Below are 24,256 nucleotides of genomic sequence, written 5' to 3'. Positions count from 1 at the left end.
GGAAGGCAATAGCAACCCATCCCGTAAACATAGTCTGCCTAGTAAACGTCATGATGGGTCACCCCATGGATCAGTCACAGCATGGGTCAGTAATGACTCGGTGCTTCCACCTTTACCTTTTTTTGTTTTTTTTAACCTATGTTGTGTGATAGCTGTATTTGTTATATTCTTGTTTGTTGTCGAATCACAAGGTCACACACAGTTTGAAGAAGAGATCTCAAAATGGGAAATTAGCCAGCATACCATCACTGGACTGTTGTTTTTGGGTACTACAACTAATGCTTGGTTTCTATTTATTATAAGTGTACAGTATTACATGGTCTACAATTACTCTGTTATTACTAGTGATAACAATTTATACTGTGTACCTTTTGATTTTTAGGGCTAGCCATTTGGAAATTTTAATGTTCACATTATCTGTTTGATTTTGAATCCTTTGTAATAACTATACTGTATGTATTTGTATTAGCTTCAGATTGGTTATATGAAAGTCTTATAACCTCTGGTGCCAAGCACTTTCCCCCCCCTTCATCCTCCAAAGTAGCCATTTTCTCCAAGGTAACAGATTTCTGCCATTTGGAGTTCAGCTGTAATTTTGGGAGTTCTCCAGGTCCCACCTGGAGGTTGGCAACAACTTCTGGGTGACTTGATACCACCCGACTTGCATGACTCAACTAGCCTTGCCTGCTTGATACTGTTCAACAGCAGCCACCCTATGAAAGCCAGTGTTGTGTAGCAGTTAGAGGTTCAGAGTAGGGTGTGGGAGACTCAGGTTCGAATCCCTGTCTTGGTATGGAAGTTCACAGGGCCAGTCACATACTTTCAGCCTACTACCTCACAGGGTTGTTGTAAGGATAAAAAGAGGAGAGGCTAAAAATGTAAGCTGTTTTGATCCCCACTGTGGAAAAAGATGGGATATAATAAGAGTTTTAAAGTTACCATGGACCACCAAAAAAACAAAAAAAAACCAAATAAGTGGTTTCTAGATCGAATCAAGCCGGAAATGTCCCTAGAAGCTAAAATGACTAAACTGAAGCTGCTGTACTTTGGTCACATTATGAGAAGACAAAACTCACTGGAAAAGACAATAATGCTAGGAAAAGTGGAAGGCAGCAGGAAAAGAGGAAGGCCCAACATGAGATGGATCATTAATTCGTAGGGACACCATGAGACAGCAGAGACTTGATGGCACTTAACACACAAACAGGCACCACAGCAATATTCAAGTTGCTAGGGTGAGAGAGAAAGCCAAAGTATCTGGCTGCAAAAGCCAAGTGAGTGTGTGGGAGGAATTTTCTCTGGCACGGATTACAGTCTACAGAGAAGAACCATCAGAGAGAGAAAAAGGTGTGTAAGGGTGGGTACTACGATAAGCAAGCCAAACACTATTCTGAGCTGTGGAAATACCAGTTTCAGCAACATTGCTACATAAAACCATCATATCTGCCCTGAAGCTGAACACAAAGTAACAACCTTGGGTCTGCATATAAATAATCTAAAATGATGGCCTCAGTTTCTAATTTGCAATGGAATGTGCACAAATGTGTAATTCAAAAATAAAGATATGCTGTGTCTGGATTTTTAAAAAAAACAACACACCGATATCAACAACATTCATTCATTCCCACATCCTATTTTAATAAGTCTAACACTTTTATCTGATACAGGCTTAGATCCTGTAATCTAAGTCTGAGACCCTGGAGAGCCACTGCTGGTCTGAGTAGATAACACTGACTTCGAAGGACCAAGGGTCTGATTCAGTATAAGGCGGCTTTGTCTGAACACGATCCTCTTGTGCTAGCATTCCCATTTGCACAAGATCAACGGTTTTCAGTGAGCTTTTGCAAACATTTCTAAGTGCAAGAGAACACATAGAAAAGGGTGCCCAGCACTTGTTCACAGGATTCAGGCCAATACCAGTAGATCAATCAAGAAAAGCTTCTGTTCATCAGCTGGTGGGGCTGTGAGTTCAGGACATCTGCTTATTTTTAAAGCTGTTTTGGGTCTGGCGTGTTAGCTGAGAGCGTGAAGAGAAAATATGAGAAAGAAAATATTTGGATTGCACTTTGAAGAAACTAGGATGCCTCAAGATATAGACTGAGTTTGGCACCAGGCGTTAAAGAACGAAAGGTACTGGTGACGATTTATATTGGTGATAAAGGATGCAGTAGTAGGAGCCCCGTGGCTCAGAGTGGTAATCTGCAGTACTGCAGTCCAAGCTCTTCTCACGACCTGAGTTCGATCCCGACGGAAGTTGGTTTCAGGTAGCCGGCTCAAGATTGACTCAGCCTTCCATCCTTCCGAGGTCAGTAAAATGAGTACCCAGCTTGCTGGGGGTAAAGGGAAGATGACTGGGGAAGGCACTGGCAAACCACCCCGTCAACAAAGTCTGCCTAGTAAATGTCGGGATGTGATGTCACCCTATGGGTCAGGAATGACCCGGTGCTTGCACAGAGGACCTTTACCTTTTTTATTAGCAGCAACAGCTGTTGTTGTGGTTTTCTTATTATCTGTTATGGCCGTTGTTGCTTTTTCTGCTGGTCAGTGACCGTATTAATGATGATGATGATGATGGATGCATGGTCTTGCTACTAAATTAATTGTTGGATTTGTTTTTGAATGAGAGGCTTACTGGACATCTATGTAGGATCAAGAATTTATTTGAGCAGTAAAGGCCTATTTAGAATTAATGAAGACTTTAGTACAATTAATTAATTAATTGCATTACCTGACACAGAACAAGCAGTGACTTAATTAAGGATGATATCACAGAATATATAACTGATGAACTGTAATCATGATTTGATAAGCATAAAAGGCTTGGCAATGAATTGAAGCTGAATTATTTCTTTGAATTTAGAACACGCTGCAGTTAACATTTTTGAGGGTGGGCTACAAACATGTAGAAGGTAACTTTAAATTGGAAAATTCTGAACTCTTTCAATGCTATAGGATCTAGGAAAAGAAACAAAAAAGGAATAAAAAATTACCAAGTAGTAGCTAGTTCTCCCTCTTCTTTTCCTAAAGATGGAATAAAATGAATTTTTTTCAAGCAGTGTTTGCTAAATTTGAGGAAAGCAATTGACTTTTGCAAGAGGAAAAGGAAGGAAAATCTGATACCACAAGAAAATACGGTAGCTTTTGATAAGTAAATGGTGAAATAGGAAGGTAAAAATAGTATCAGAAACAGAAAATTAGAGGAAGAGTTAAATATGATAAGAAATTTGAGGAGCCAGAAGCAACATGAAACTCTAGACATAAAAACAACGGAGAGAGATAAGCTCTCTCAGAATAAAATAAAATGTGTTGAGAGTCAAAAGATATAAACAGAGAAATGGAGACTGTACCGGCCACCAGAATGAAAGATAAGGGGCCAGGGTTAATGGTGTTTTTTTTTTTTAATGATTCAGTCAATCAGAGGAACCTTAACTAGATAATGTTCAGGATTTTAAAAACTCAATAGATTCCAAAATTTACTATAACTCATAACGAACGGTTAGATTCTTTCCTTTACAAGAGGTAGACTCTCTGATTAGGTCTAGGGGAAAAAAGACTCCAGGAATAGATGCCTTCAGTGAGGAATTTTATCAGGATTATGTAATACAGTGGCTCCAGGACTGGAGCCAAGGTTATTCTGATTCCCCACACAATGAACAGGCCTATCATAACTAAAGGTGATCTAGAACAGCGATATTGACAATAAGGTCAAATAATATTATGGGTAACCGGGGTGGACTGGCCATTAAGGCCACTGTGAAAAGTCCTGATGGGCCAATGGTCCGGGGCAGCCCTGCATTGTGCAGCAGTTGCAGCTGCAAACTATGGCCCCCACCCTGGACAATGTGGGTGGGTGTGAATTGGGTGGAAGCTGCAGCGAGACTGCTCCTCCTCTCCTCGGCATTTGGGCCAAGGAAACCAACAGAAAGGGTCCTGAACTCTCCTTCTCCCCTGCCACTAATGTGCTGAATAGCTGATCTCTGATGGAATACAAGAAAAGAGGAGGGGGGGGGATCAAGAAGCATTTGGGCCAGGGTAGCCAAGGGAAAGGATTTCCCTCTCCTTGTTTTTCTGCTGTGCTACAGAAGTTGCATCTTTCCAACAAAGCCAGTGTGGTGTAGTGGTTAAGAGCGGTGGACTCTAATCCGATGAACCGGTTTGGTTTCCCCACTCCTCCACCAGAAGCCTGATGGGTGACCTTGGGCTAGTCCCAGTTCTCTCAGAACTCTCTCAGTCCCACCTACCCCACAAGCTGTCTGTTGTGGGGAGGGGAAGTGAAGGTGATTGTAAGCCGCTTTGGGACTCCACAAAAGGTAGAGAAAAGCAGGGTACAAAAACCAACTCCTCTTTTTCTTCACTGCAAGCACTTCTTCCCCGCAATGGTGGCTGGGTTCCTAACTCAGCATACGCTGATTAAGGTGCCATACGTTCAGGTGTTTGGCATTGGTCATACCTTGGTGTAACCAACAGTGACACCAGAACGGTTCAGAAACACAGTCGGTGCAAACGTTTTATGGAAATTTAATGCAAGGAGTTTTTAATGAGAAGTGGGACAAAACAACTTGGCAAGACAAGATCCTTTATCAGTGGCTGCAGTCACACTACACTTTTACCACATCAGTTACAGCAGATTTGGAAGACTTAGATATCTATCTGTTAAGCTTTACACTCTGTTATGGAAGTGTTAGGACAAGACACCTCCATAACAAGTCAAGTTTTTATTTTTAAACGGAGCGCTACAGCTATAGCAACATTGCCCCCTTGTTACGTCACGATTTAAAAATAATTCCCGTGGAGCCTAAATAAAACCAAGACATGGCATGCGCTGACTTTTCAATTGGACAAATTATTCATTACAGGGGAAACTTATTCCATGCACTGGGCACAGGACTATCTGTCCGAGCTCACATGAGCGAGGCTCAACATGAGGACCCCTTGTGTTTAATAGTTGGGCTGAAGGATATTTCTTATATGGTGTAGCTTGTCCTTGCCACAATGACCGAGTTACAAAAATTCCACCTGCCCCACAGGTTCCCCATCTACACAGTTAACAAATATAACATCTGCTGTCACTGATTTATAGGCTTCTGTTACCTGTGAGTTCTCTGAAAAAGCAACATTTCTTTTTTCTTTCTAAATCGCCCAATGGTCTGTCACAAACAAGGTCATTCACAACAGTACTCTCCAGTGTCAGAAAATTAAACTTAGATCAGGTGGCATGATGCAGTTTGTGAAATACTTCCATAAATTCCATTGTTTGGACCAAATGGTTTCTCTAGTTGCACTCCATAATACCCATCTCCCTCCTGTTTCTACTAGGGGTGGTAGGTGAACATAAGAACATAAGAAAAGCCATGATGGACCATCAAGTCCAGCAGTCTGTTCACACAGGGGCCAACCAAGTGCCCCTAGGAAGCCCACAAACGAGACGACCGCAGCAGCATTATCCTGACTGTGTTCCAAAGCACCTAATATAATAGGCATGCTCTTCTGATCCTGGAAAGAATAGGTATGCATCATGACTAGTATCCATTTTAACTAGTAGCCATGAATACCCCTCTCCTCCATGAACATGTCCACTCCCCTCTTAAAGTCTTCCAAGTTGGCAACCATCACCACATCCTGGGGTAGGGAGTTCCACAATTTAATTATGTGTTGTGTGAAGAAATACTTCCTTTTATGTTTTGAATCTGTCACCCTCCAGCTTCAGCAGATGACCCTGCATTCTAGTATTATGAGAGGGGGAGAAAAGCTTCTGTTTTGAATCTGTCACCCTCCAGCTTCAGCAGATGACCCTGCATTCTAGTATTATGCGAGGGGGAGAAAAGCTTTTCCCTGTCCACTCTCTCCATACCACACATCATGTTATACACTCTATCATGTCTCCCCTCAGCCGCCTTCTTTCCAAGCTAAACAGCCCCAAGCATTTTAACCGCTCCTCATACAGCAGTTGCTCTAGTCCCCTGATCATTTTGGTTGCTCTTTTCTGCACCTTTTCAAACTCTGCAATATACATTTTTAAAGCATGGTAACCAGAACTGTACACAGTATTCCAAGTGTGGTCTCACCATAGATTTGTACAAGGGCAGTATAATAGCAGCAGTTTAATTCTCTATTCCTCATCTAATTATGACCAGCATGAAATTTGCCTTTTTCACAGCAGCCGCACACTGGGTTGACAATTTCACAGAGCTATCTACTACCACCTCAAGATCCCTTTCGTGGTCTGTTGCTGCCAGCACTGTTTCCATCAATGTGAAGTTGGGATTTTTTGCCCCAATGTGCATCACTTTACACTTGCTCACACTGAGTCTCATTTGCCGTTTTAATGCCCACTCCTCCAGTTTGAAGAGATCCTTTTGGAGCTCTTCACAGTCCTTTTTGTTTTAACCACTCTAAATAATTTGGTGTCATCTGCAAACTTGGCCACCTCGCTGTTCATTCCCAACTCCAGGTCAGTGATGAACAGATTGAAAAGCACCTGTCCCAACACAGATCCCTGAGGCACCCCACTGCTCACATCCCTCCATTGGGAGAACTGACCAATGATTCCTACTCTCTGCTTCCTATTTTTCAGCCAGCTCTCAATCCATAAGAGGACTTGTCCTCTTATCCCATGACTATGAAGTCTGCTTAGCAGTCTTTGGTGGGGGACTCTGTCAAAAGCCTTTTGGAAATCCAAATATACAATGTCCACAGGCTCAAATGATTAAAAAACAACAACGAAGAAACAGTGTGGCCACACTTGCTGATAGGGACAGAGTACCACTGGAGTGCTATCTGATAGCCTCCATAATTATTATGCATATTATGCATCAGAGGTCTTCACTGATTTGAAGAGATAGTTAGGGAGTAATTGCTTTTTATGTTAATTAGCAAAATCTCCATTATTACAACGGATTGTGTGCACATGTGTATAAAAAGAGATGGCGGGAGGCTTGTATATTGCAAGGATCCTTAGGTGTATAGTAAGGAGCCCCTACTCTCACAAGAACCTAACCAATAACTCTGGTAATTTTCAGGGGCCCTGCTTGAGGTGCCTTCATCATCTGAGGCAAGACAGCTGGCAAGCCAAGAAAGGGCCTTCTTGGCTGTGGCTCCAAAACTTTGGAATTCCCACCCCAGAGAGATTCCTCCCTCTGCCTCCCTCTGTCACTGAAGCTGCTTCAAGCATTCTTTGGAGAATGCAGCTTCCAGATATTTTACATACATACTGAAACCACTGTGTGAATAGACTGCTGGACTTGATGGGCCTTGGTCTGATCCAGCAGGGCTTTTCTTATGTTCTTATGAAACCCCAGCCACATAAAATCTCTTCCATAAGACTGAATTTCAAAATAAAAAAATCAGAATTCACAACCACAAACTGTGGTGATTGTGCCAAGCAATCATGCAGAGTAGGATAAATGCTTTTGCAGACATTCTACATATTATTTGTCATAAATATTTCTATCCTGCCTTTCCATTCATAAAAAACGGATCCTCAAAGCATGTTACACAACAATTTAAAACACATAAAATGACCCAATAAAATAAGCAGCCCTGAAACTGGGTGGGGAGAAGGGGAGGAAACAGACTCCGAGTTAGGGGGGAAAAACGGTCAGTCAACACAGTTAACCATGCTTTAAATCTCAAAACAATTTTACAAAGCAATAAGCTCCACACAGTGCCATTAATTTACAGCTTCAAAGCCCAGCATACAGATAACATTGTACTCTTATTTCAACATCATACAGACACTGTTCCAGTTAATAGAGCTGCAGAGCTGGAAATACTTGAAAACGTAAGAGCGCTGCCACTACTTGAATAGACATTATGGACTAGATGTACCAGTAGTCTGATTCAGTGTAAAAAAAAAAAACCACCCACAAAAATCCAAAAAACTATCATATGTTCGCACCTTTTCAAAAGGATGGAAGACATTCATGAAGGAAAAAGCCATCAAGGGGCAGCTAGAATGATAGCTGAATGGAACGGAAGCAGAATACCTTCCAGTTAATAGATGCTTAGGAGGAGGTGGAGGAAGAGGAGAAGGAGAAGAGTTGGTTTTTATATGCCAACTTTCTCTACCACTTAAGGCAGAATCAAACCGGCTTACAATCACCTTCCCCTCCCCTCCCCACAACAGACACCCTGTGAGGTAGGTGGGGCTGAGAGAGTGTGACTAGCCCAAGGTCACCCAGCTGGCTTCATGTGGAGGAGTGGGGAAACCAACCCAGTTTACCAGATTAGCCTCTGTCACCCATGTGGAGGAGTGGGGAATCAAACCCGGTTCTCCAGATCAGAGTCCACTGCTCCAGACCACCGCTCTTAACCACTACACTACGCTGGACAATCAACAGTGAAAGGCGCTGTCAGGCTCTGCTTGTTAACTTCTCAGGGGCTGGCCACTGTCGGAGACAGAATGCTAGATTATGCAAGAAGTGGCTTTAAAAGAGGGTTAGACACGATTTATGGAGGAGACGCCCACCATCAGCCATGGTGACGAAAGGGAATCTCTGTATACTGCAGGCACCTAAGCTCTGAATACCAGTGCTGCTTCAGGGGAAGGCCTTGGCCTCTATGCCCTGTTTGTTGGCCCTCCAGTTCATCTGGTTAGCCACTGGGTGGAACAGAATGCTCATCCAGATAGATCACTAGTCTGACCCAGCAGGCTCTATGGGCTGCACTAGCAAGTTAACTCTGAGATTAAGATCTACTAGAAAAGTCTGTGACAGGCCAACACTGTGTATTAGCAGCTCTAATCCAGCAGAGCATCAATCATCCACAGAACATTAATTATGTTTTCTACCATCCTTATATGAAGCAGGCACACATAATCGCTCATTCTTTTAACCACAAGTGGTCTCTCTAAATTGTTTACCATCACCCCAAGAAGTTCACTTACCTGAAAATGAGGCTGAAAAACACAGCAGTCGACAGAACTGTAATGACCCCTAAGCATAGTTATTAGGTCTCCAGAGTAAATGGTATAAATGGCAACAGTGCTGCTGTATGGCACAAACACAAATTCTGGACTGCAGCCATGAGAGACGGTGAATTTGAGTCCCTTTCTACTTTCATTACACACCTTCCCGTAGTTCACCTGTAATGATGTAAGATCACAAAAATTAGTAAATGAAGTCCTCGAGCTGGAAAGAGCTGAGGCTTCATTACATTTTAAACCCTAAAAGTTCATTCCCTGCAACTATATCGTCAACATATTCTGTTGCGGGATAGTGGTATGTTTATTTCGGTCGCAATTCGTTTCTGCCTAGGATGACTCAGAACTACCTAACTGTCAGAGCAGAATGCAAGAATTAGGCAGCTAGGCAGAAAAACAGAAGCTTCTTTTAAAAAAAATAAAAATAAAATAAAAATAAAACAGAATGTCACAAAACGGAAACGTACCCTTAAATCAAACTGGTTAACAAAAGAAAACAACAACAAAAATGCCCCTAACCCCACCTGCCTTTGAAATAAAATCACGAACATCCACATAAAATATACTACAGAAAATACAGATCGGAGCCATGCTTGAGTAGTCAAAAGATCTTAATATATATCAATGAATATTTACTGAGTATAAGATCATGCCAGGAGTCCCAGTGCCTTCCAGGAAAGGCAATTAGACAAGCTCGGTTTCTGCCAAGATTATGCAGTGGATAATCTTGTCCATCAACACAATATGGCAGCCTCTTTCAGATGGATGCTTATAGGTGAAATCCTCCATTTTCCAGACCCTGGCTCTCACTAGAGATACAGCACTCAGTCTTTAGGGATGCCATATTGTATTTGGATTGTATATCAGGCCGTAAACTCCAGAATTCTGGAACCACAGCTGCTATGGTGCACTGGTTAAGAGCGTTGGACTAGGATGAAAATTTTATTTAAACAAAGGGTTTAAATAAAACCCTTTTTAAAATAAAGATTCCTGGGTTCAAATCCGTCCATTGCCACAAAGCTTACTCGTCACCTTGGGCTTCTTCAGCCTAAACTCCCTCAAAAGGCTGATAAAAATGGGCAAAGGACAACCATGTACATTTCCCTGAGCACCTTGGAGGAAGGCAAGATAAAAATGTCAAATATAAAAATGTTCAAAAAAAGAAACAAAATAACTAATTTTAATCAAACTGTTTTCCAGATTTGAAATTTTAGTCCACCACATATGGCAGAACGTTCATCTTTTGACACTGATTACAGACTTTCTTGCCTGCAATTTTTTTTGTATACAGAAATATCAATGTCAGTTAGAAAAAAGCTAAAATTATATGTTAAATCACAAAAATTAATCAAATTGTAGATATTAAAAACTGTGAGTCAAAATCCATCAGTTTTGGTTACATATATAAGTACCTTCCCTTAGTGTAAAAAACTTTTTAAAAGTAAAATTACACTTATACACAAGGGGATGTCACACAGATGCCTGACCAAAGCACTAAATATGCAGATGTAAAATTTTTTACATGGAATCGGTAGCTCTCTTTGCTGTTACTTAGGACCTTCAAGATAACTTTCCAGATGGTAGATGTTGTGTGTGTCTCTGTGTGTGTGTGTCTGTGTGTAAAGTGCTATCAAGTCGCACCTGACTTAAGGCAACCCAGTAGGATTTTCAAGGCAAGAGACTAAGAGAGGTGGTTTGCCATTGTTTTTCTCTGCATAGTGAACCTGGTATTCATTGGTGGTCCCCCATCCAAGTATTAACTGGGGCTAACCCTGCTTAGCTTCTGAGATCTGACAAGATCAGGCTAGTCAGGGCCATCCAGGTCAGGGCATGGTAGATATTAGTGGTCCCAATTTCTCTATAAGCCAGGTAAAAAGAAAGAGTTGCCTAATAGGGTGTATAGCCACATACAAGAAAGCACCACTGCTTTGGTTAGGCATGTTGTAATTTTAACAAAAACATTGTATGGTGTGTACTGTAAAAATTTAAACCAATGAGGAAAACCTCATGGCCGAAACATTATTGGTTTACATGTATTCTATGGATTACATGTAATTTATGTTATTTGTAACTGCACCTGGCCAAAGGAAAAGTGCTTCAAAGTGTGTAACATTCCCATGTGTATAAATGCAATTTTACTAAAAAAAAGTGTTTTTTACACTAGGGGGACGTACTTATATATGTAACCAACATTGATGGATTTGATTTAAGTTTCCGTGATTTAATTTTAGCTTTTTTGTAAGTGACATTGATATTTGCGTCTACAAGGTCTTTCTTATTTTTAACCCAACCTTTTTGGTTACCTGCTTTGTTCTGGGTTGAAATCACCCCTTTTTTTGTTTATTTACATTTTTTTTTAACAGTAGCAATCCCTACCCTTGGACTTGCATTCTTAGGAATGTTACAGTCTCCCAAGATGCATTCAAATGTTACATGTAACTGGGATTAAGGGAAAATGTAGGCAAATTCACCTGGTTCCTAGGTTCAGACATGTGCCTTGCTCCTCTTGAGTCCCACCTCATGACAAGAACTGAAGTTAACCCATGTACATGTACATAATGAGTAATCAGTGTTAGTGTTTAACTGGAGTTTGCACCCTCCCCATCAAACAAAAAATCCTTGATCCTAAACCAAGGTTTAATCCAGACCTATAATTCTGGCTAGTGGGGGTGGGAAATGAACCATGCACATAAACTTTAACTCTGTTTACTTAATTCTTGGCGCAAGAAAGGAGGGGAGGAGAGCCCGTGTGCACAGGAGCCCAGGAGTAAACCAGGTACACGCATATTTTCCCTTATCTATAATCATATACAATATCTGACTGCAGCGTACCTCCAAAGACCTTTTGGTTAAAGGCCAAGCTTCGAAGCCCCCCTCCCCACCCCCAACTTGTCAGGCCATACTACGTCTGAAGTTGTAGGAAGACCAAGATTTTATATTAAACTAAATAATTAAGATCAAGCTATGCAATTAAGAGGCAGGTACATGAAGGAGCAGCCCTATTCCCATGGAAACCCTGCTAAGCCCTGGTCAAAAGTCTTTTCGGTGGCTTCCTGGAATTCAACAACTTCCTGGCTATGATTAGCCATTGGGCTTGCAGGACAATAACAGGCCTTCCAAAATGCAGTCACCTCTGGGAACCCAATCAAATACATGACCCAAATTATACACCCATCTCTTGGCCACTGCTGGGAATCATAAATCACACCTGCTATCTAATTACCTCAATCAATCCAGTCAGACTCATCTCAGATTGAGAGGGGATATGATAAGTACTTGAAGGGCTGTCATACAGAGGATGGTGCCGAGTTGTTTTCTGTTGCCCTAGAAGGTCGGACCAGAACCGGGTAGAAATTAAATCAAAAGAGTTCCCATCTAGACATTAGGAAGAATTTTCTAACAGTTACATGGTTCCTCAGTGGAACAGGCTTCCTCGGGATGTGGTAAACTCCTTCCCTGGAGGTTCTTAAGCAGAGGCTAAATGGCCATCTATCAGCAATGCTGATTTTATGACCTTAGGCAGATCATGAGAGGGAGGGCATCTTGGCCATCTTCTGGGCACGGAGTATGGGTCACTGGGTGTGTGTGGAGGAGGTAATTGTGAATTTCCTGCATTGTGCAGGGGGTTGGACTAGATGACCCTGGTGGTCCCTTCCAACTCTATGATTCTATGATCTCCCCCTTCCATGACGTCACCTAGCTGTATCCCATATTAGAACCTCTCGCAAAGAAAATTTCAGCTCATCCAAAGAGTTTGGATCCTGATGTTTTCCCCAATGAGGATGTGGATTTTGATACCTTGCCAATCACTGAGCAACCCTAAATTCTCCAATGACAACCCAGGTACAAACTTTGGCCCAGTAGGGCAGAGGAGCCAAACTTGTGACCAGGGACATTTGGCCTTAATGGCAGATATCCAGGTAAAAAGATTATAAGAAAGGTTTGGTCCCACCCCAGGATTGCTCCCTCCATCACTGCACTCTCAGGACTGAGACCTTTTCCCACATGGACCTTCCCCTTGCCACAACAAACCTATACAATTAGGTTCAAGCTGCTGTTCTGCTTTTCTTACCTGCTCCCCCTCCGCTCCCAACCTCTTTCTCCACACACAGTCTTCCCCACTCTCTGTGCCGTTCCTCTTCCTCCTATGAGCCCCGTTCAGAACCTACTCCTCCACCTGGCCCACTCTGTGGATAGGTTGGAAGAAGTAGCAAACACATCGGAAGATATAGAATTCAACGAGATCTGAACACACTGGAAAAGTGGGTGGATGTGAACAAGACGCAATTCAACCAGGATAACAAGAATTTACATCTGGGTAACAAAAATGAGAAGCACGCATACTGGATGGGGGATACATTGTCTACATCCTTTTTGAATTGCGGCCCACAGAACTGCACACAGTATTCCAGGTGTGGCCTGACCAATGCAGTGAGAGCCAGCGTGGTGTAGTGGTTAAGAGCGGTGGACTCTGATCTGGAGAACAAGGTTTGGTTCCCCACTCCTCCACATGAATGGAAGACGCTAACCTGGTGAACCAGGTTGGTTTCCCCACTCCTACACATGAAGCCAGCTGGGTGACCTTGGGCTAGTCACGCTCTCTCAGCCTCACCTACCTCACAGGGTGTCTGTTGTTGGGAAGGGAAAGTGATTGTAAGCCGGTTTGAATCTTCCTTAAGTGGTAGAGAAAGTCGGCATATAAAAACCAACTCTTCTTCTTCTTCTGGGTAGCAGTATGTGTGAACAAGATCTTGGGGTAGAGGTGGACCATAAGCTAAATATGGGCAGCGAATGTGGTGCAGTGGCAAAAAAAGGCTAATGCGGTCTTGGGGTGCATCAACAGAGGCAAAACATCCAAATTGCAAGATGTCATCATCCCACTGTAAACTACACCTTTGCTGCGACTCTGCACTCATTTCTTCCCCTCTCCCGATATCCCACCCCTACAAATAAGGAAACAACACTCCCCATAAAGTAGAGGGGAAAGGGAATGGGGTAATTCACATCCTGGGTATTTTATGAATTGACAAAGCATGGCCCCCTTTGCTACCCCTGTAAACAGAGACTCTGTCCAGGCTGATTCTGCATTCAGCAGGGAGTTGGACTAGATTGCCTGTATGGCCCCTTCCAACTCTATGATTCTACACTCTATGCTTGTAAGGCTACCAAGCAAAGGTCCTAATCTTCTAGACCAGCCTGCGGGAAGACACATCTAGCATAAGCGGGTCAGCTTCCACCAGGAATCATCTTACTTGTTGAATGCTTATTCTCTTGTGGTTTCATAATTCACCCAGTTACTCATAGCTTAATTTTCCCTAAATTCAGTACATTGCATTGCTGTCTTCTCAGTCAGCTTACTTTCTCCTCACCTTTTTGTTTTTCATACGCTCAATATTAAAACTTCAATAGCCTCCCTCTGCCCCCTACCATGAGACTCAGAACTTCCACAGTCCTTAAATGTACCTCTCTGAATTGTACTGCTTCACTTTAAGCAAGGTAATTTAATGGTACAATCAATCACGTACTTGATTGATAAGTTAAATCCACACGTGTGGGTGTCTGAAAGCCTTCCACAGAACTAGCTCCTAGGTTTGCCTTCCTCCAGTATACATGTCTGCATTCTGTATATGCAGCCAGGATGGATTACTGTAATAAACTCTACATGGGGCTGCTTCTGAAAAATGTCCAGAAGCCTTAACTGTACAAAATGCAGCAACGAAGTTGCTTCCTGGTGAAAATTATACTGAACATGCATTGCTGGTGCTTAAAGCTCTACACTGGGAGGGATTTGATTCTGAGCACAACTGAAGTGCCCGTTTATACCTACAAAGCCTAGTCTAGAATCTGGCTATCTGAAGGCACTGCTTTCTCCCATACAGAACTGCCCATCAGCTAAGATTGGCGAGCTGAAATAAGGTGGGAGAGCATGAGGGATGGGGCTTTTCTCTGCTGTAGCCCCTCAAACGCAGAACTCTCTTGCCTTACCAGTTGGCCTGGCTTACTCAGCAGTAGACGCCAGGCAAAAGATATTATTGGCTGTTAGCTGCCTGGGTACTTGTTTCCTGCTTAAAAAAAAACACCTTGTAATGCTTTTGCTGCCCTGACCTGGATGGCCCAGGCTAGCCTGATCTCGTCAGATCTCAGAAGCTAAGCAGGGTCAGCCCTGGTTAGTATTTGGATGGGACACCACCAAGGATTACCAGGGTTGCTGTGCAGAGGAAGGCCCTGGCAAACCACCTCTGTTAGTCTCTTGCCATGAAAACCCCAAAAAGGGGTTGCCATAATTCGGCTGCGACTTGACGGCATTTTACACACACACACACACACACACACACACACAATGCTTTTACTGCTACTTGTTGCTGATGGTTGCAAATACTCATTTTAGTACCAGGGCAGGGGGAAGCTTTGGTTTCTGTTCCCTGCTAGCAGACCCTTGAGGGTTGGGGTTTCAGCTCTGGGTTGAAAAATACCTGGAGATTCTGGGGGGTGGAGCCTGAGGAGGGAAGGGTTTAGAGAGGGAAAGGACTTCAATGTCATAGAGTCCAACTGCCAAAGCGGCCATTTTCTCCAGGGGAACTGATTTCTGTTGCCTAGAGATCAGTTGTAATAGTGGGAGATCTCCAGCCACCACCTGGAGGTTGGCAACCCTACTTGAGGGGCAACTAGTTTGCCGTGGCATGAATCAAGATCCTAGGCTATACTGACTGATGGTCTGATTCAGTAGGGCTGATCTTATGTTCCTGAGATATTTTTGGCTTGTTGGGTGTCTAGTTTTAATGTGGGTCTGCTTATCTTGTTGAAACCGCTTACTCTTTTAAGTTTTTAGTTTTTAACATGGATCTCTATATTTTATCCCGTGTTTCTAATTATTGGTTAAAAAAAACTTTCCAGGGATGCCATCTTGACAGCTTTTAGCGGACGAGGTGGAATACAACATCTTAATAATAAAAGAAATGTGCACAGCTGAAACAAACATTTGGCTAGGAAGTCATGGCCAGAAGAACACTGAAGCATGAACGCCAGCCAGGTCAGCAGTTTTCTGCCTGGTTGGCAATCCCAGCACCAGTGCAGAGAACCCATCTATCACTGAATTTGCATGCACATTCAAATACACAAGCCTCATTCTGATGCAAGTGGTAACATGTAAAGCATGACTCAAGCTCAGGGTTGGGGTGTAGATGCTTAACAGCGTCTTGTAAAATCGTGGGAGCCACACTTCTCCGAGACATTTGAAGGATGCAACATTCGGGATTACTGATATGCTCTTACGTATGGATCACGACAACAATCAATAAATTGCTCAACAAAACTTTCTGAATGGTTGCTCTCCCCCCCTCTCCTTTGTGAGCATTGCCTCAGGCGCTCCTAATATATGATCGGCCAACTCCGAATAAGGAAAGGGTCCAAAAACATTTAATTTACATTGCAGCAAGTCCCAAAAAAGGGGACGATAGAAGTTACAATTGCCAATTCTTAAGTGAAAAGCAACAAGGTGTGGGAGAAAGAAAATGTGACTCTTGGAACAAGCTGAGCCCTCCCAGTCATTGGGTAACATACAATTATGTCAATACGTGTGGAAACGTCTCCTTACTAATCAGGTTAAAGTGAAGATCATTCAAGCACAATGCAAAGTTACCACAAACCTAATTAATACACTTTTATTTACACGGATTAATTGAATGGATGTGTCAACATTTCAAGCATAGGTAAGAATGCCAACCAGAACTGTGTGGAAAGTTTTGGAGAGACCTACCAAAGGGGGGAGGGGAGGTTACACTAGTGATCCCAAACCACCACCACTTCTTTCACCTAATTATGAAGCCTCCTGTTGATCCCCTGGAGCATGTCTGGAATTTGGAGGAAGGGTTATGGGGATGACCACAAAACGGCTGCCATGGCCATGGAGCCAATGACAAGATGTTGGGAGACCCAAGCACACTGTTGTCCTGTGATGGAGGCAAAGATGCTGCTTCCAAGGCTTTCCTAACGCAAGACGGTGGAGGAAAGCCACAATTTGTTTTCTGGTTTGAGGAAGAGATGTTACTTGGTTTCATTTTCAAAGGGTGGGGGTTGCTCCCTGTGTGGCCATAAGATGAGGCTGAAAAGCCTACAACATCTGGAAAAGAGGAGGCTGAGAGGGGGACATGATTGTTCTCTTTTAAGTAATTGAAGGGCTGTCACTTAGAGGAGGGCTGTTCCTGTTGGCAGTAGAGGATAGGACTCGCAATAATGGATATAAATTATATGCGGGGTGGGGAGATGGTACTGGCAGGATATTAGGATTTTTTTTTTTTTTTACAGTAAGGTCCTTTATGCATGGGTACTTTCACTCACGTTCACGTCTGTCTTGGTTGTTCCTTAGAGTTATGCATGAGTTTTCCCTCCATTAGAGATGACCTCTCAGCCAGCCCTCACACATCCTGGGACTTCCCATGCCTCTATAAACCTGATTCTTCCCTCTTCCCTGAGCTCAGCCGATTGAAATCCCCATGCATAAGGCAAAGCGCGGGACACAGAAGCTTCGTTTCTCTCACCACATGCAGACAGCAATTACAAAGCTGCATGTTAAGGGGAGGGGATTCAAATGCTTCCTGCTTCCTTAGAGTTCTTTGTGAGCAGAAGGCTTTTAAAAACGAGGCTGGGGTTTCTCCCTTCCCTTCCTTTCAAATAGGTCCGTTTTTTGTTTTTGTTCTTAAAATGCTCTTAAGAGTGTTTTTTTATGTGGCAATTGGGTTTGGGTGGGGTTTCTCTCACTACAACCAATTACAAAGCAGCATTTCAAGGGACGTGGATTCAAATACTTCCTGATTTGAGCTTGGAGACTGCTGGTACATAGACTCCCAACAGGATAGTGTGGGTCCAGCGAGCAACGAACCTCAGGTAAAACTCCCATGCATAAGCAACCTTAGAGTAGTTCAGCAATAGAATTGGCTCCCCCTCTCAGGCAGTCTTCAAGCAGCGGCTGGATGATGTCAGGCTGTTATCTCGGTTTCTCTGTTGCCTCTGTTCCTTTGCTGAACCGTCCCGACTTCAAGGACAGCTTCACATACCAAAGCCTGGGAACGCTACCCCTGGGAAAGTGTGCTCTGTTTATGCTTTGTGTGTTCTGTAATCTCCCGCCTTATTCAAGCTTTATATTTCCAACTAACGAGCAAGACCCTCATAGGTGTCATCTTATCCTATATGCACTGTATTGCCTATTTGACCAGTAAAAGCCATCTGCTTGGATTCCAATTGTCTCTGTGGTGATTTCTGGTTCTTTGGGTCAAGAGCTGACATTATGACAGCTATCTCTACAACTCTTCTTCAACGATCCCCTAGTCAGGCTAGAGCCCTGGAGGGTTCGCCTGCCACTCGGATAGGAGCTAGGAGGTCGCTCTCCGAGTGAACCGGGACTACTACTTCCTGGAACCCTGGAGTCCTCATGTGGGGATTCTACCCTTCTACAGGACATCGTCGCTGAACTTTTTAGGACTACTCTAGAGGCTTGCTGCTTGGAGGGACTAGTACAGACACAGTGGCAATCTCTAGTGAAAGTTCTCTGGATGTTAACCTCGGATGATACTAATACTCGTTTAGATCTCCAAGATTTTGATCAGTTGCTGGATGATGCCCGGCTGGCAACTGAGGACTTACAGGTACTAACCGGATTATTGGATGAACTTATTGCCCGTGAGTCTCTCCCATTCACGGCCCCTACTACCTTGGGAAAAGGTACCATGGCAGGAGCCTCAGGTCTTTCCCTGATACCCGATGCAGCTAGTTGTCAAGCTGAAGCCAAGCGGGTCGCTGTCCATACGGCCCTCCTCTTTGCGGATTGTACAAAGGATACTACGGTAGCCACCTTGGCCCAACATTTGGCCTCGACGTTTGGGGCCGACGCACCCGCTATCGCGGTTCGGATACAACCATTGCTGGGCGGGGAACCCGACCCCATACTCTCACTCCTGGAAACAGAACTTTTACCGCACGTTACCGCAACTGAAGCTCTGAAACTCGAAGCCCGAAAGGTTCTCGCAGATAAAGAAGCTGCTGAAGTGGCTAAGGCGGCGGCCGAAGCCCAAGCCGCAAAGGATAAAGAGTTACAATTGGCTGCGGATCGTGCGCGGACCGGCGGTCGCCCTAAGGACACTGTAAAGAGCGGCCCTCCGTTAGGTCTGTCTTTTCCCCCGGTGTTTGTTCCGTCGCGCACGACCCAACGCGCACGCCGCCTTGCAGACCGACGCCAAGACTCCAGAGAGTCTGCTGACGAGGACCTATATGGGGACAGTTCTCAATGGGCCACGAGTTTCCGGACAAGTAAAATCTACCCAATGAGCACTTCCGAGCGCACTGTGCTTCGGGACTTTTTGGACAAAAACCTTGCCAGAGGGTTCATTCGCCCATCGAATGCTCCCAACTCAGCCCCCGCGTTTTTTGTCCGAAAAAAGGAGGGCGACCTACGCCTCTGCATTGACTTCCGAAAACTCAATGCAGTTACTCAAACCAACGCCTATTCTATACCACTAATTTCAGATATCTTGGGACAACTACAAGAAGGACGTATTTTTTCTAAATTAGACCTGGTAGAAGCCTACTACCGCGTCCGCATCCGAGAGGGGGACGAACCCCTCACTGCCTTCTCTAGCTGCTTTGGAATGTTTGAATTCCTTGTGATGCCCTTCGGGTTAAAAGGGGCCCCGGGGGGTCTTCATGCAACTCATCAATGAAATCCTTCATGATTTGCTATACCGCGGAGTAGTGGTTTATTTAGACGACATTCTCATTTATTCAAAAACCATGGACGAGCATGTCACATTGGTCCGAGAAGTTCTGCGCCGCCTACGCAACCACCAACTCTTCGCAAAGCTGGCTAAATGCGAATTTCACCAGAGCAAGATAACTTTCTTGGGATACATAATCTCCCACCATGGCCTTAGCCTTGGACCCGGACAAGGTCCGTTCCGTCCTCGAATGGGCACCTCCCTCCAACCGCAAGCAAGTACAACAATTCCTGGGCTTTGCTAATTTCTACCGCGGATTTATTCCAAACTTCGCCCAAATAGCACTGCCCATCACCGACCTTCTAAAAACCAAAGGTAAAGAAAACTCTGCCACATTGCCCTCCGCTAAAATACTGTGGACTGATCAATGCCAAGCCGCCTTTGTAGCTCTCAAACGCCTTTTCACATCAGAACCGGTGCTACGGCACCCAGACCCTAATCGAATGTTCATTGTGCAAGTCGATGCCTCCGACGTAGCTATGGGGGGGGGGCCTGCTGCAAAAAGGACCTAATGGTCTCCTTCATCCTTGCGCTTATTTCTCTAAGAAGTTTGCGCACTCCCAATTGAACTGGCCTATTTGGGAGAAAGAAGCCTCAGCTGTTCACCATGCTCTTACTCTTTGGCGACAATTCCTAGAAGGGTCCAAAGTCCCCTTCGAAGTTTGGACCGATCACAAGAATCTGGCCGCCCTCACAGGAACCCATAAATTATCCGCAAAACAACAACGTTGGGCGGAATTCTTTGCTCAGTTTCGTTTTGTCCTGAAGCATGTCCCAGGAAAACAAAACGTTCTCGCGGATGCTCTCTCCCGATTGCCTCAATACCCGGGAAAACTCGATCGGCCAACAGACTCTTTATTTACGCCCGCACAAAGAGAAGCCCTGCCCGTATTGGCTGTACAAACCCGATCCCAAATGCTACCCCAGCGACAACACACAGTCACCAGCGGGCAAACCCCTCCAACCCTACCGGCTGCTCTCCTGCCTCCTCAACGGAACACCGCGATGGCTCCGGCTCCAGCTCCGACTCTTCCAACTCAACCGGCCGCCCAGCCGCCTGAAGTCTACGCACCGCAACACGTAAGCGTTTCCCCCTCGCCAACCCCCCTACCTGCTCCTACTATTACTTTGAACGAGGGGGGTTCCCATCTCCGATTCTTTCTTAAAGTCCCTGCGGGAACACTGCCTTATGGAACATTCTGATCACACCCTGCCTCCTGGTGTTGTTGAACAAGGGGGCTCTTGGTACAAAGACTCAAAATTGTATGTACCCAAAGCGCTCCGAAAAGACGTCTTACACTTGGCCCATGGAATGAAAACCGCAGGGCACTTTGGGTTTCTAAAGACCCTTCACCTGTTGCGCAGACAGTTTTGGTGGGGGGGAATGCGTTCTGATATTGACTCTTTTATTCGCAGCTGTCCTATTTGCGCCACAGTCAAACGATCTCAAGGCAAGCCCCCAGGACTACTGCAACCGCTTGAAATACCCTCCAAACCCTGGGAAGTGATTGCTATGGATTTTATGACGGATCTCCCTCTCAGCGGGGGAAAAACTGTACTGTGGGTTATCACTGACTTATTTTCTAAGCAAATACATTTGGTTCCATGAGCAGGGATCCCCTCCGCTCAGAAATTGGCCCGCCTCTTCGTGTCACATGTCTTTAGACTACATTCGTTTCCGCGCAAAATAATCTGCGACCGCGGCAGTAGCTTTGTTGCAAAGTTTTGGAAAGCTTTTCTCAAATTGGTGGGGGTGGAGCAAGGATTGTCTAGTGCATACCATCCCCAAACGGATGGCCAGACCGAACGTGTTAATGCTGTACTTGAATGTTATTTGCGCTGTTATGTCAATTACCACCAAGATAACTGGTTAGAACTGTTACCTTTTGCAGAATATGCTTACAATAATGCTGTACATCAATCCACTGGTTTCAGCCCGTTTTATGCAATATATGGACAGGACTTCGGTCCTATCCCCCCTGTAGAGGCTGTGGAAGGGGAGGGGGATGCCGACATTGCCTCTTGGGCACACACCCTCCGCACTACATGGCCCTGGCTGATTAGCAATCTTGCCCGAGCCAAGCGCTTATACAAAGCACAAGCCGATAAGCATCGGTCCCCCGGTGGGGACCCACAAGTAGGTAACCTGGTATACCTATCCACCAAGAATCTGCGTTCCACCCGCCCGTGCCATAAATTCAATGCTAAGTACATTGGCCCATTTCCCATCACTCGCATCATAAATCCTGTCACGGTGGAACTATCTCTCCCCAAAACCTTGAGACGTGTGCACCCCGTTTTCCACATCAGCCTCCTGAAACCCCATATTGCTTCTCCGCAATGGCATCCAGAACTGCCTCCCGAACAGCCCATAATGGTGGGGGGGGGGAGAACATTTCGAGGTCTCCAAGGTCCTGCACTCCCGTATTCACCATGGAGTTTTACAATACCTAGTTCGCTGGAAACACTTCTCCCCTGCCTATGACGAGTGGGTTCGCGCACGAGATGTCTCCGCCCCCAAGCTCATCAACGCCTTTCACATTGCCTACCCAGACAGACCAGCCCCCTTGCAGGATGGGAGGGGGCCTTAAGGGGAGCAGGATGTCAGGCTGTTATCTCGGTTTCTCTGTTGCCTCTGTTCCTTTGCTGAACCGTCCCGACTTCAAGGACAGCTTCACATACCAAAGCCTGGGAACGCTACCCCTGGGAAAGTGTGCTCTGTTTATGCTTTGTGTGTTCTGTAATCTCCCGCCTTATTCAAGCTTTATATTGCCAACTAACGAGCAAGACCCTCATAGCTGTCATCTTATCCTATATGAACTGTATTGCCTATTTGACCAGTAAAAGCCATCTGCTTGGATTCCAACTGTCTCTGTGGTGATTTCTGGTTCTTTGGGTCAAGAGCTGACAGATGAACACTTGTCATGGATGCTCTAGGCTGACCCTGAATTGAGCAGGGGCTTGGACTAGATGGCTGGTTTGGCCCAACTCTATGGTTCTATGAAAGAAGGTGCTCCCAGCAATATTCCCAACCTGTTTATCCATCAACAAGGCTGGGCTCAGGCATTCCACCAAGTTCTTAACTTGGCCCACTAAAGACAGCGTAGCTTCTTGTATTGGCAAAGAACAGAGCAAAAACATCAGAGCTAATCTCAAAGTCAGAGTTCAGGGTGTTAAGCCCTGATAACATTGGTTTCCGATAGACCCAAAATAATTTTCTGGACAAGATTCATCTAATGCAATGGCAGGGGAAAAGAAAGCCTTCTTTGCCACCATCACCACACCTCACAAGCCCTCAAATGGACTTTATAGGATGTTCTATCTGATCTGGCATGAGTTTTTCACCAATGGCGTTCTAGCCAACTTCTTCATAGATCCCAGCTGCTGGGGGAGGGTCAGGGGAGAAGGCGCTAAGGAGCCACTCAGCCAATAGCACTCTGCCAATCAGCATTCCAGGCTGACAGCCAGGGCTGCCACAAAGTCACCAGCCGCACTCTCAAAAGTCCTCAGAGCCATTTGGAAACCAATCCAGCTCATTAACCTCTAGGGTCAGATCACCCTCTCTCCTTGTGGAGCTAGGCATTGCAATCTTTGCCTTCAAGTACTGATCTGATGAAGAAAAGAATAGGCTCCATGGGGCTGCCCACTTGCACCAGGGGAGGACAAAGGGGCACAAGATTGGTCGGTGTCCATCTGTCTCTGGTACCCTATGCAACTACTTGGGGCTGCTTAGTGGACAGGCTGGGTCTGCCTTTGAGACCAAATTTACCAGCTCAGTCAGGGCAACTGCTGGCAAATGAGGCAGACCGCCTAATTTTCCAGTAGTAGCCCTGGCTGAGCTGGTAGAATTGGTCTCAGAGGCAGGGCCAGTTTGTCCAGCAGTATCCCTAACCTGACCCTGGCCCTTGTATGAACAGGGGACTTGTTGCTGACCTCTTCCCTTGCAAAATGACTTCCCTCAAAAGAATCCCTTTTTATCCCACCATATGCTGAGTGGCCATATACAAAAGGACAGAGATTCCTTCTATTTAATGTGTTTTTAGAATATTTACATCCCACCTACCCTTGTCTCAAGATAGCTACACCCCTCAAGACCCTTCTCATCTAAGCCTCCATTGCCTTCAGTGCAGCTTCAAACAAGGGTCTACCTCCCCCACCCCCACCCCCACAATTTTGGCTAACTCTATCAACATATATATTGACGTCTTACTACTTATGCAAACTGAAAGCTATTTGAACAAAAAAAAAACCTTGTTCTGCAGGGTTTTAATTTAGATTCTGAGCATTCCCAGAATATAAATTCACCATTCACCCGGCAAGGTTGTACATTTTTACATAAGTACCTGGCTTGAAGTAGCCTTAGATGTTCTCGCCAAGACTAAAGAAGCAAGTGGCCACTGGGAAACAAGCTAGTTGGTGCCATGGGCACTAAGCTGGGGAGTGCTGCTTGCCTATGAAACCTTATGCTACAATATAAGTCCTAATCTTTTATGCACTGTAAGTTTCTGTTGTCAGCAGCCTAACCCTAATTTTTTCTAAACTTCAATATTATAACACGTTTGCAGGTGCC

The 24,256-nt window shown here is 44.7% G+C and overlaps 1 protein-coding gene across 1 annotated transcript in view; it reads right to left on the bottom strand.

The window, feature by feature from the left end:
• ERCC8 (ERCC excision repair 8, CSA ubiquitin ligase complex subunit) overlaps positions 1-24,256 on the bottom strand; it is a 62,764-nt gene that overhangs the window by 14,053 nt on the left and 24,455 nt on the right. Inside the window, exon 10 of the mRNA XM_056848386.1 lies at positions 8,885-9,082. Coding sequence (XP_056704364.1) covers positions 8,885-9,082 — 198 coding nt within the window. The remainder of the gene's footprint in view (positions 1-8,884; positions 9,083-24,256) is intronic.

This window comes from Euleptes europaea, chromosome 4 (genome assembly GCF_029931775.1).
Source record: "Euleptes europaea isolate rEulEur1 chromosome 4, rEulEur1.hap1, whole genome shotgun sequence".
NCBI classification, from domain to species: Eukaryota; Metazoa; Chordata; class Lepidosauria; order Squamata; family Sphaerodactylidae; genus Euleptes; species Euleptes europaea.
Note: the sequence above shows the minus strand (reverse complement) of the source record. Positions and strands in the feature narration are given on the sequence as shown.